This window comes from Mesoplodon bidens (genome assembly GCF_964165515.1).
Source record: "Mesoplodon bidens genome assembly, chromosome: 2".
NCBI classification, from domain to species: Eukaryota; Metazoa; Chordata; class Mammalia; order Artiodactyla; family Ziphiidae; genus Mesoplodon; species Mesoplodon bidens.
Window position 1 is genome coordinate 49,363,703 of NC_138177.1, and position 12,984 is coordinate 49,376,686.

The 12,984-nt window shown below is 48.3% G+C and overlaps 1 protein-coding gene across 4 annotated transcripts in view; it reads right to left on the reverse strand.

The window, feature by feature from the left end:
- Window positions 1-12,557, reverse strand: part of PM20D1 (peptidase M20 domain containing 1) — a 31,709-nt gene extending 19,152 nt beyond the window's left edge. For all 4 annotated transcript variants that reach the window (XR_014015159.1, XR_014015160.1, XM_081225702.1 and 1 more), the window contains exons 1-10: window positions 12,302-12,557; window positions 9,642-9,728; window positions 7,676-7,908; window positions 7,140-7,226; window positions 5,964-6,097; window positions 5,544-5,663; window positions 4,686-4,761; window positions 4,252-4,313; window positions 3,931-4,009; window positions 1,624-1,695 (exon numbers count right to left, since the gene is read on the reverse strand). Coding sequence is in view for 2 of the 4 variants with exons in the window: in XM_081225702.1 (XP_081081828.1) it covers window positions 1,624-1,695; window positions 3,931-4,009; window positions 4,252-4,313; window positions 4,686-4,761; window positions 5,544-5,663; window positions 5,964-6,097; window positions 7,140-7,226; window positions 7,676-7,908; window positions 9,642-9,728; window positions 12,302-12,470 (1,119 nt within the window). In the remaining 2 variants the exon portion in view is untranslated. The remainder of the gene's footprint in view (window positions 1-1,623; window positions 1,696-3,930; window positions 4,010-4,251; window positions 4,314-4,685; window positions 4,762-5,543; window positions 5,664-5,963; window positions 6,098-7,139; window positions 7,227-7,675; window positions 7,909-9,641; window positions 9,729-12,301) is intronic.
- Between the last annotated feature and the right edge of the window lie 427 nt (window positions 12,558-12,984).

Below are 12,984 nucleotides of genomic sequence, written 5' to 3' on the forward strand. Positions count from 1 at the left end.
TCATCTGACAGTTGTTAGGTTGCTTTTGTTGATCCTTTTCAGAAGGATCAGATTTACCCTCTAAATTCTTTTTAGCTCAACCTGATGTTTAAATAAGCTAGCCTTTCCTACAGATGTCAAACATTCTGTCTATTTCTTTTCACCCTTTAGCTTTCAGTTCAAATACCACATCCTTAGGGAAGCCTTGCCTGACTCCACAGACAAGGTCTAGTTCCTTGTTATATTCGGTGATAGCACCCGGCCCCCTTTCCTCATAGCACTCATCATGGTTTGCAGTTATACATTCATTTTTATAATTTTAAAATTGATGTTCATAGCAGAACATCGCAAGGCGCTGTCCGCAGCCCTCTTCTCTCCAAACTTCACACACCCCTCCCACGGGATTTTATTGGCTGTACAGGTTTCAATTAATAATACTCCAGCCTCTATCTCTAGTTCATTCTTTCTCTAGATCTGAGGTATTTATACTTGCCTATCAATATATTAGAAACTTCTCAAATTTCTAAACCCTTATATTTCTCTGTGAACTTGCTCTTCTTCCTGAATTCCCAATCTTGGTTAAAGGCATCAGCACTTGGCCAACTACCCAGGTTTAAAACCGTGGGGCCGTCCTGCCTTTCACTCACCCCACATCCATTACACACAGCGTCCTGCTGAACCCCACTCTCACACCCACCTCTGGTGGGTACCTTCTTCACCCCATGACCACAGCCTTAGATCAAACCTCTATACCCACTGCCTGAGATGTTGCAACAGCTTAACTGTTTCTTCTTACTCCAGGGCTTCCTCAGCATCACCACTAGCACTGTCTCCCTAAAAGAGAATCTCAGTCTATCACAGGCCTGTTTGAAGACCTCTGACAGTTCCCTTTTGTCCACAGATTAGAGCCCAAACTCCTCGGCATGGCATACAAGGCCTTCATCCCCAAACTACAACTCCATTTTCATCTTCCATTACTTCTCCCCCAAGTTATCCAACTCTTTAGACTTTATTTTAGCTGTATTCTGAATGGCTTACTTCTAGCGAAGTCCTATTTGTCTTTAAGTCCCAGTTCAAATTTCTAGTGATCACAAAAGACTTTCTTGATCCTCAGAGGTAGCATCAGCCCCCTTCTTTGCACTGGTCCTGTGGTAATTTGTTCAGCTCTATTTGTTATAATCCAAGTATAGTATAGTGGCTAAAAGCACAGACTCCGGAACTAGTGCTGGGTGTATAATCCTGGGCATGTTAGTTACCTCCTCTGTTGATCTGTGCCTCTGTTTTCCCTGTTAAATGAGGATAATACATTTCCTACTTCACAGAGTGGTTGTAGGGATTAAATGAGTACGTGTCTACCTGAGAACAGTGCCAAGAGCACAGAAAGTTCGCTGCCTGGGTTTGCTACTATTGTTATCATTTCCTATTTGTCACTTATTATTATCATTCATCTCCCACCCCCAGACTCCAAGTTCCTCCAAGCCAGAGATCTCCTATCCCAGCCAAGCACCTGGCACATAGGAAGCCTTTGAAACATCATTGAACAAATGAGAGCCTGGGCCAGCCCTGGGATTGCAGCTCCACCCCAGTCCCGACAGACACATCTCCCTGAGGCTGACTCAGTGGTCAGGAACACATGGTACGTACCTCCTGGACTGTCTGTGCAGGGTGAATTCGGAAGTTGACAGTGGCCCGGGCCACAGGGGGGATGACATTCACCTAGAGAGAGAACCACAAATCCTGGCTGAGCCGACCTCAAGCCCCCTACACCTGACCCCTGCCCAGGAAGTGCCAACTACCACCTGCAGGGGGAGAGGAAGCTGATTTGATTGAAAAATCCAAGGCTTAATTTTTTCAGTCAGCCCCTGTCTTCTCTGGGCCCTTGACATGTGTTCAACACTAGAGGTGTGTCACTGCTTCAGGCCAGACTTTCATGCTTCTTGGTCTTGGAGGGGGTCACAGAGAGATGCTCAGAGCAAGATTGCTTTCTCTGGGACTGCACGGACGCCTCTGCTTTGGCCCCGTGCAGTGCCACTGGCAGTCTACTGTGTGTGCTCTTTCCCTGGGCACCCAGGACATTTCTGCAGCAGTCAGCATTAGTCCTTACTCAAGATAGGGCACCCAGAGCATCTGAGGCCCCATCATGGCCCTGAGGGGGTTGACCATGATAATGGTGGTGGTGATGGTGATGGTGATTTCCCACATCCAACTGAAAAATTTGACTCTGTTCTCTGTTTGACCAGGAAAAACCCAAGACTAATTGGAGAAGAGAGTTAAGCTACGGAGGGAATTTTTCCCCAGAGGCCATGAGAGAACAGATTTCCCAATTGCGTATCTTTCTTTGAACTGGTATGGTGCAAAAAAGCACCAGACCAGGGACAGGAGAACTGGCTGTTATAAATTAGCCATGTGATTTTGAATAATGACAACCTCTTTGTGTCTCTGTCTTTCAACTGGCAATTGGGGCAATAATCCTCTGTGAGGAGGACCAAATGGAATAACAAATGTGAAAGTATTCTGGACAGATAAAAACACCATTCAAATGCAAGGACACAGTACTCTTATTTTGGTGAACTCTCTAGGCAGCTGGTGAAGCCAGCTCGGCCCTGGCTGACACGCCAGACACACTCGGGCCTGGCTGACACACACAGTTACATCAGGAGTGAATTCTGAGGCACCATTCACTTACACTCAAGCCGGGCTGCACAGTACCAGGGCTCCACAAGGCCACACTGTATTCTAGGTGAATGGTGCTCCTTGAATTTGTGCTGGTGGTATTGGTAGAAACTGGAATGGCCTAACTCCTTTCCAGATTTCAGAAAGGCCTCAGCCCAGGCGAGCTAGCATGGCTAGTTCAAACAGACAAGCCCCTTAGTGGCTGGTCCAACTGGAAGTAGACCAATTTGCTGTAAAGTAGTTCTTGGAAAAAAAATTATCAAAGTATTGGTTCACCTGAAACTTATTTCTATAAAATGTAAACCTCGGGAGTTCCCTGGTGGTCCAGTGGTTAGGACTCCACGTTCTCACTGCTGAGGGCCCAGGGTTTGATCCCTGGTTGGGGATCTAGGATCCCACAAGCCTCGCTGCGTGGCCAAAAAAAAAGTAAACCTCATAGAATTTACGTTTGCAAAGGCCACCCAATATTTACTGTATTGGGGGGAATGACAGTGTATGTATTTTAAGTGTTATGTACATCACAAATGTTATAGATTTTTATTTATTTATTTTTTTTTTGCAGTACGCAGGCCTCTCACTGTTGTGGCCTCTCCCGCTGCAGAGCACAGGCTCCAGACGCGCAGGCTCAGCGGCCATGGCTCAGGGGCCCAGCCGCTCCGCGGCATGTGGGATCTTCCCAGACTGGGGAACGAACCCGTGTCCCCTGCCTCAGCAGGCGGACTCTCAACCACTGCACCACCAGGGAAGCCCGACAAATGTTATAGATTTTTTAAATGGCAGGTGAGTTTCTCTCATTCAATTCAGGGTAACACTAGGGGAAAATATACTCATCACTCATTAAATTTATGAGGTGAATAAATCTTTCAAAATATGAGGAAGAATAATAAAAAGGTGGTAGGGAGGTTGGGAATCTTTAGCCTACGTGACCAAAATGCTAAATTAATGTATTACATGTTGAATGAGTATAGGTCACAAGAATTAACTCCCAAATAATGCCTCTTCACACCAGTGTAAGGGTTGTTTTTTTGAAGGGGTACAGACCCAGAGAACCTGAGGGGGGCCCCTGAAATGCACATATATGAAACTTGGCCAGCAATTTCACGGAGTTTGTAGACGTCAGCTAGAACCCTTGCTCTTGAGGCTTACCCATCTGATGACACAGGACAGTTAAGCCATTGGGCCTTCCTACTATTCAAATTGTAACCAGAGAAGGAAGGAGAAGCCAGGAGATAAAGCCAAGGGATGGAGGGGCGTGCGGGAGGAACCAGGTGGTGTTACCTTGACCCCTGCATTGAACATGGTGAGTGCCGTGGTGGTCCTGACCAGCGCATTGGTTATGTAATTCCTCTCCATCAACCTAAAGCAGAAGGCCTAAGGTAAGACATTGTACAATGGAAAGAAAGAATGGGTTGTTGGATTACCCCCTTTCCTGAGCCTTGGAGATCTTTAAGACAAGGAGGGATGTCCTATGTACCAATTAGATGTAGTGTCTGGTGGCTGAGGGATGGTTAGTCAGGCCCAGTTAAGCCAAAGAGAGGGGACTGGGAAGTGGGTAGGTTTGGGGCGGGGGATATGAGGGACAGAAAGATAAAACTTTACCTGCTTACAAGGGGCTGAAATAGCCACAGGTTGCTCAAGACTATGTTGGTAGGGAAGGAAAACTGAAAGGGAAAGAAGCAGGTCAGCAGGATTTCAGAGGGGTCAGCATAACAGGCTCACTGTTCTGGGGCCTGGGTCTCTCCCTACTTTAGATCTGCCTTGAGGGCACTTGGCAGTAGCCTCAAGGATGAGCGGGAACCAGCTCCCTCAGGCTGCCCGGTGTTAGGTCTCAGGTTCTCAGCCTGAGCACCAACAGCCCCAAAGAACAAGCTGGATCCCTGCATCTTGGGCTCAGCCACAGGCTGGGAACAGGGGAGAATGGGCAGACCACTGGCCAGCAGTAGGGCCCCTTTATTACTCGAAAGGCAACTTCTCCGCCACCCTTTCTTCCTCTTCCACAGCTGACAAGGGGTCTGCGAGTCTCCTTCTCACACCTCATTTGCCAGCTGCTGTAATGCCATCTTCAATGGCCCGTCTCCAAACATGTTCGGCATTGGTGTCTGCTCCAGTCTGGAAGAGAAATGGAGCTCTCAAGACTCACTCAACTCAGTCTAAGACCAGCAGTCTGAAGAGAAGGAGAGACATAGGATGTTTCAACAGGCCTGGCCAGGAGGTCTCCCACTCACCTCCCCATCACCTCCACCAATCCAACCGTTCCAAGATCTCAAAGCACAAGTGGGGCTACCTCTGCCCCACCAGCAGGAGCTGTCCCTGTCTACCAAGCCCAAGGTAGGCACCCCCAGTCTCATTGCACCTACCACACTGCAGCAAAATTGTCAGTCTCTTCCACTAACTGCTGAGTTCCTAGAGGAAAGGGACTGTCTGTATGCCCATCACTGGGCACAAAGTCTTGAACATGGTAGATAGTTAAATATTTAACTGAATGAATATAATTCTTCTTCCTACTCTGCAAGAAAACCGGCCAGAGGTAAGCTCTGCTGTTACAGACCCTGCTGTCCTCACTCATAGCCAGCAGCCTTTATTTACCTTAGTTATCTTGCCAGGGCAGGTGGAGAATTTAGACAGTTCTTTTCCAGCTTGTGAGCTCTAACTTCAGGCCCGGACTTTGGACTATTCCAGCTACCTAACGTAGCTTTTGTCTGCTGGCCCTTACTTGCCATAATGGATAGATCCTCTTCTGATGTCTAACCCACTGTCCTTCCTGCAGCCCCCATGGAGGCTTCTCAGCCCAGCTTCAGGACAAGAAGCTTAGCTTCCTCAAACTCAAAGTGGGAAAGTGCCAGGTCTTCCAGCCTGAGTCTGGCAAGGGAGCAGGGCCAGGAATTGCTTACCGGCTGACAGCAGCTGCGAGGATGCCAATGCTTGTTTCCTTTGGAGGAGCTGAAGAATGGCCTGGAGTCATGTTTACTTGCAGCATGAGGTTAATTGCACCCTTCTCGGAGACTGAAATCCTGTAGGAGAGGGTCAGAGAGGGCCCTCCTGACCTCCTCCCACCCTGAATGATCCCATAGGCCCCAGGCCCATCTGTTCAGTGCCTGGTGGGCCAGGAGGTCAGCTTCATGCTGCTTAACAAAATTTACTCTAGAGGAGGAAGGGAAAGGGAAGCCCAGACCTGGTCGAAGATCGGGGTGATTAAAGTAAGAGGAGTAAAATAAAGAGTTGTTTCAGCATGGCCTAGAGACACCAGGCTGAGGTCAACTCTAATGGGGTGAGAACGCCTTCCAAGCTGGGGGCTGGGGTGCTTTACTCACATGGCAAAGGGCTTCTGGAGGTTGGGAATGAAACCATCCAAGATGGAGCTCCCCTCATCCACAATGAAGGCCAGCTGGATGCCCCTTGCCTGTAGCAGGGCTGAGATCTTCAGAGCCCCATTTAGCCCTGATACCTGCAGAGATTGAAACCAGAGCCACAGTCCTTCTCAGCCAGACCTCCAGAGGTAGCTCACAGAGACCCATTCAGCATAGCTGGGGGGCTCCAGAGCCTCCCCCACCCAGGCTCCTTCCTGGGGGGCAAGGCCCTTGACAATCCTGCCTCACAGAATCCTGGAGTGTCAGAGCTGGAAGGGCCCAACGTCCCGCATTTCACAAGTGAAGAAACTGGGACCCAGAGTGTGAAGTGATTTGCCCAGGGTCAAAGTAAGTGGCATCACTGGAAATAAAACACATTCGTTGATCTCCCTGTTATTTCTCTTCCCATCACACCCGTCCTTCTCTAGGTGTAGTTGATGGATTACGTGCCTGCCTCAGGTATTACCAGGGAGTCTGTTAAAAATTCAGATCTATGCATGTCACTAAGTGAAAGAAGCCAATCTGAAAAGACTATATACTGTATAATTCCAACTATATAACATTCTAGAAAAGACAAAATTATAGAGACAGTAAAAAGATCAGTGGTTGCCAGGGTTTGGGGGAAGGAGAGAGGGATCAATTGGCAGAACACAGAGGCTTCTTAGGGCAGTGAAAATATGTATGGCACCATCATGGTACCATATATGTTAGTATACATTTGTCCAAACCCATAGAATGTACAACACCAAGAGTGAACCCTAATGTAAACTATAGCTTTGGGTGATTATGATGTGTAGGTTCATCATTTGTAACTAATGTACCACTCTGGTGGGGGATGTTGATATTGGCGGAGGCTGTGCATTCGTGTGAATAAGGGAAAGCTCTGTATCTTCTCATTTCTGCTGTGAACCTAAAACTGCTCTTAAGAAAAAAAAAGCCTTTAAAAAACAACAAATTCGGATCTATGGCACAGAGCCCAGGCATCTGCATTTTGGTCAAAGTCCTTACACAGAGAAGTTGGCAAATTACCACGCCATATCCTGGAAACGGTGCAGCCGGGGAGCAAACCAGACCAGGGTGAAGCATACTCCCTCCCCCAATAGGGGACCCAGAGATAGGTATAGGATGAGGGAGTTCTACCTCCTCATCATGGCCCAGAGCAATGAAGAAAGATCTTCGGGGGATGTAGTTTCTGATCAGCAGAAGCTCCAAGGCCTGCAGGATTGCCTGGGAGACAGAAGGACAATGGAAGAGGAGAAAGGCTTATTCTCTGAGGTGTGGCACCAACGGGGCATCAGAGACATTTGGCTGCTGGCAACAGGGCTCATGGGACTCGGATGTGATAGGCTCTCTTTGGAGAGAACAAATTAAAATGGTCCCAGGGGACGGGAGGTAGGGAAGCAGAGCTCTGCATGAAACGTTTACCACCTGGAGAAAAGCATAAATTTATCAACGTCAGAGCTGAAAGGGTACCTGGGGATCATCTACTCTAATCCCCATTTCACACTTGAGAAATCGGGGCCCAGGGAAGTGACACACTGATGACTGGAACCGAGGTCTCCTGAAGCCAAGGTTCTTTCTACCATAGCCTCCTGCCTCCCAGGGGTTAGCCAAGCACCCCCCTCCTGGGTTAATCTTTAGGACTCCAAGGCAGAGGGAACATAGCGTTTCAAGACCATAAGAGAGTTCTTGTTGTCCAGTGTGCCTCGACCATAGATGAAGCCATTACTCTCCAAGCCAGAGAACGGGGGCACGTCCCAGCCTTCGTCAGGGGCAGGCACCACATCGATGTGAGCGAGGAGCATGTAGGGCTGCAGGCTGGGGTCCGAGCCTTGGACAGTGAACAGGTGGCTGTACTCTCCCACAGCTTCATGCCGGATAAAGCTGGTTTTGAACACAGTAGGAAAGACTAGAAGCGGAGAGATGAAAGGCAATGAGAGAAAGCCAGATTCAACAGTTGCCTTTGGTTTTCCTACCATTTGATTCTCCCTACTTTTTTTTTTTTTTCCCTTTAAAACATGCAGCCCCCTTTAGGAAGCCTTCTGGTACAAAGCCAGCCTGATTCCTGATTTGCCCGATCTCTGAAATACCTCTTCCCTATATTATAATGTGCTATTACTGTGTAATAACCTGCATATCAAGACCCCACCATTATGACAGATAAGAGCTCAAGGTTTGGCTTGGTCTGACCTCTAATGTTGTCACAAATACACGTTACAGGATGACGGAGATGAAGACTATGTTAAATTTTAAATAATAGGCCCCAGTATCCAAATTACTTGGAACCAAACATGACCACTATATATATATTACAAAAATCAGAGATATTTTTCTTTTACAAAACAATACTTTTAATGTTTGTGTTATATGGAGATAAAAGATTATTCTGTCTAGCATATGGCCACAATTTTGTGTGCAGGTATGGGTGTTCCCAGGGTCAACTATTCCGATTACAGATAAGTATTAACACAGGTGGCCTTAGAAACATGGGAGAAAGAACTTTGATCTCCCTCTGGGCTGTGTTGGAAGAATCCATATATACCTCTGTGGATACTTAAAAACAAACAAACAAACAAACAAAAATGAAGAATATGCTTTTTTCTTGTCAGCCAGCTTATCTAGTCTACTGTTACTATACATTTCTTTCCTGAATTTTTTTTTTTTTTTTTTTTTTGTGGTACGCGGGCCTCTCCCTGTTGTGGCCTCTCTCGTTGTGGAGCACAGGCTCCGGACGCGCAGGCTCAGCGGCCATGGCTCACGGGCCCAGCCGCTCCGCGGCATGTGGGATCTTCCCAGACCGGGGCACGAACCCGTGTCCCCTGCATCGGCAGGCGGACTCTCAACCACTGCGCCACCAGGGAAGCCCCTCTTTCCTGATTTTTATCTCCTATTTAGTGAAGACTTTCAGCCTGTTGGATTGATCCCAGATCCACCCGTCCCCAGAGTGTCAGAGAGGGGGCTACTTGCCGTGCCTTTGCCAGCTCCTCCCACCTGAGACTTGAGGGGGGCTGTTTTTTACTTGATTTAGGAAAGTGGCCTCACTAGTTTCCATGAGCTTTTTCTATGCGGAGGGGGAGCTCCAAGTCTCCTTTTTCCCGTTGACCCATATTTCTTTAGCTCATGGGCAGTGGGGTAGGGGGAGAGGACTGATGTGATAGATCAAAGCTGTTGACTGCCTAGAAGCTCAGAAATGTGTTAGTAATGAATCTGGAGTAGGGCTTGGGTAGGTGGGATGTGCGCATGCGTGGGCTGTAGGTATGTGTGTGGTGGTAGGGGTGGGAGGAGCATGGAGCATAGTTCTGGCAACTATGGGAGAAGGAATTCCCAGTCCCACCTTTTGATTAGATTATATTTATTGACTGACATATTTAGGGCAAAGATTGGGAGAGTTCAAACTCCAACCCAACAGCTATGTGCCTTGGTTCTTCAAAGGGCAAATCTATAGTCTCTACTCTGTGTCCACTCTAACTCCTGGACTCTCCCTTCTATCGCTCCCCACTGTGTACAAACTTTGGTCAAAAGAGGCCCATACAAATTAGGTTGCCCGTGGTCAGTCACAAATTAAACTTCTTTATCACTTTGTAAAAGCACTGTGTCTCCAGCACTCCCTCTCCTACTTCTTTTGCACAGTTTGTGGCTCACCTTTATGAATGTATTCTCCAAACTCAGCCAGGGCTGTCGTGTTGAGCTCCTCGGGGCTGAAAGACACTGTTGGAATCTGGATGGCACCTATCAGAGATGGAAGATGATAACAACCATTGATTTTTCCACAGCCCTCTGTACATAAAAAGTTCTCTTGCCTTCATTATCTTATTGTGGAGGGCAAAACAATCCTTTGAGGTAGGCACTGTTGTTTTCCCTTATTCGAAACTGAGGAAACAAGCTTACAGGCATTAGGTGAGCTGCTCAAGATTGTCCAGAAACAAGCAGTAGAACTGGGATTTAAACTCAAGTTCTTTGAATTTACTGAGGCTAATATGGTTCTTAAAGGAAAATAAAGTCCAAGATGGGATGGGGTTGGGGAGGTCAGACAGGAGTAAATTTTATATCCTGACCCTAAGTGGGAAGCTGCTATAAATTGCTTCTAAGGTCTCACGCTGCCTCTGAAGCCACCATCCCTTCAATGAATCTAAGGAGCCGGTTGTCCTGGGTCCCTACAAGGATGAAGCTTTGTGTGCTTTTCTGTACAGAGAGTAGGCTTATTCCTCATAGACTGGCTCACCCAGAGTCTCACTGTTCTCTCAGCCAAGGCCAGCTTTTTGGGCACATGATGCCTGGGAAGGGGTGGATTTAGAAGCTCCCAAACAAGCTCTTCAATCATAAACAATGTCATCCACTCTACCCAGAAGTCTCAGTTGCTGAATTGCCACTAGGTTGATCCCTTGGTGAAGGCTTTACATTCTTAAAGAGTTCCAATATCAAATGCAAACAGCGGGGGGTGGGGTGGGGGAGGGGCGCACAAACACCTGGATCATGAAAATATTTGATTAGATGGCTGTCCGAAAACACTGGGAACAAATGCACCCAGGGCAGCTTGATGTCAAAGGAGGGCCTCTGACTTCTGTACTCAGTTTTCTAAGAGTCAGCCCTGCGTCATAGCCTACCACATAGGTGGGGAAGCCAAGGTTCAAAAAGACTAAACAAACTGCCTACATGAGATTGAGAGGCAGACTCAAGATCTGAACTCAGGTGTTTTGTCCCCTGCTCAGTATTCTAAGCCATGTTGCTATGAGGCCCCCTTTTTAGGTTCTCATCTAGCTTTTGCTTTCTTTTGTGCAGAGAGACTCTGGTGAGCTGCTGCCCAATGCCCTTCAGAGAACTATTTATACTATGATGCTTTGGGAAAGCCCTGATGCCTCCCAGGCCTATCGCTCCAGCACAAACACAATTTATACTTAACAATGAGGGTTAGCTTTGGCATCTGCCGGCACATGTTTATGTAGGCAGTTTCTTTTAATCCATGACTTAACGGAAGGGAAAAGACGGGCGTTAAGCCGAATGGTGAGGAAGGATCTCATTATACCACAGGATCTAGCACTCAACAGAAACTTTCTTCTTTTCTCCTGGAAAACGCAGACTGGGAAGGTAAATAAATTTTTAGCCTTGGTTTGCTGTCTAGGGGAGAGATGTCCTTTAGGAGAAGAAATTAGGAACATCTCACACCCCGGCAACACTCTCACACCCCTTTTTGGAGCCATCTAGAAGCTACAGGCACTAGATGTTGTCACCCAGTGCTTACTCCGAGGTGCGGGGTGCTGGGGAAGATCATTTAACTGACCTCAATTTCCCTCATCTGTAGATAAGATTCAGATCATTTAGTCTTAAGTGATTTAACAAGTGAAAACTCTCAAAGGTTAAAAGCTGTTTTTTTTTGTTTTTTTTTTTTACTCATTACACATTTACTGTACATTTTCACAATCTGGATTTGCCACAGAATTGGGGGCATGGGGTGAGGGAAGGGGGGGCAGGGGATACTGGGATAATATGGGGGGTCTAGAACACAGCACCCTCACCCCCAGCATCTCTCCCTACCTTTTCACACCACAGCTTAGATCTCCCTTATCCCCCTCCACACAGAAACCTCGAGTGTGGGGGGAAGAGTTTAGGGGGTCCCATCTAGTGTCAGGTTAAGGGACTGCACCCTCAGACCCCTAAAATTGTGCCATTTAAAAAGACATTAGACCCTTCCTTTATCACTTCACCTAAGGAGGAGACCTGGAGAGGGGCAAGAATCCCCATCTTCCAGCAAGTCCTACATTGGCAGTGACCAGTATCCCCGGCCTGAATTCAAGGGGGCAGTCAGAGGAGCTGGGCAGTGATGGGGCAACACCCCCCAAATGAGGGAGCAGGGTATTCAGTCCAACCTCCAGCAGGGGTGGGTCCAGAGATTTCAGGCAGGAATTGGAGGGATTCTTTGCCCTGCCCCGTCCTCCCCAAGGCAGTGATGACCCCCCCGACACACTGGCAGCCACCTCTTCCAAAAGAGGTCAGATCGTGGCCAACCCCCATGCTCCAGGCAAGCGGAGGTGGGGGTGGGGTAGTGTGGATAAGGGCAAAGTTGAAGCTTCCAGGGCAGGTAGGGAACGCTGGAGTCCCCAGAAGCCAGGTCTAGGAGAAGAAAAGCTTGGGCTCCCCAAGCCGGGCACGAGGTGCCGTGAATGGGGCCAGGGCTCGGCGGTGGGGTGTTGCGGAGCTCGAGCTCGAGTAGCTGACCTCTGTGGCGGGAGAAGGGAGTCGCGGGGTGGCCCGAGGAGACAGCGACCTATATATGAGAATAAGTGGTGAAGGGGACCCAGGTTCACCTTTCAGAGCCTCCTTCATTGCGACGCGCTCCTCTTGGCTGAACTGAGAAGGGATTCGCGGCGCCCTCTGATGCCCCTTGCCCCGCAGGCCCTTCGATCTGGAGACAGCGGCGATACCTAGCAGTAGCACAGCCGCCAGGGCCAGCAGGCAAACGTACGGCCGAGCCATGTTTCTCTCAATTCCTCGCTGCCAGTTGGCGGGCTGGAGTTCGGACCTAAACAGCCAGCCCACGATCTTTGCCCTGTCACTGCTCTAATTCCCTCAACTGCCTTAGTCCCACCCCATTCCCAGGCATGGCCAATCATCCCACACCAGGAGATGTAGGACAACCAATCCACGGGACGGCCCCGCCCCAGGCCCGCAAGGCCTTTTGGGGGTTGTGGTTTCTCGCCCTGTAGCTCGTAGCGGTAGAGCAGAGATGAAGTAGGGTTCCAGGCAAGTTAGTGCAAGGTATTGCCTGCACTTGATCTTCTGCTTGGAGATACTCGTCAATCCCTTTCTAGATGACAACAGACCAAATAAAAGGGGGAAAAGGCAAATAAATGAAAAAAGTTTATCAGACCTTTATCTACTTCTCGCTTCCTCTGAAGCTTAGGGCTTGACTACCATTCCCTTATATTCCATTGAGGAAGCTCTGCAACCCCTGGCTTGATTTCATTTGAATTGGAACAATATTGCTCTG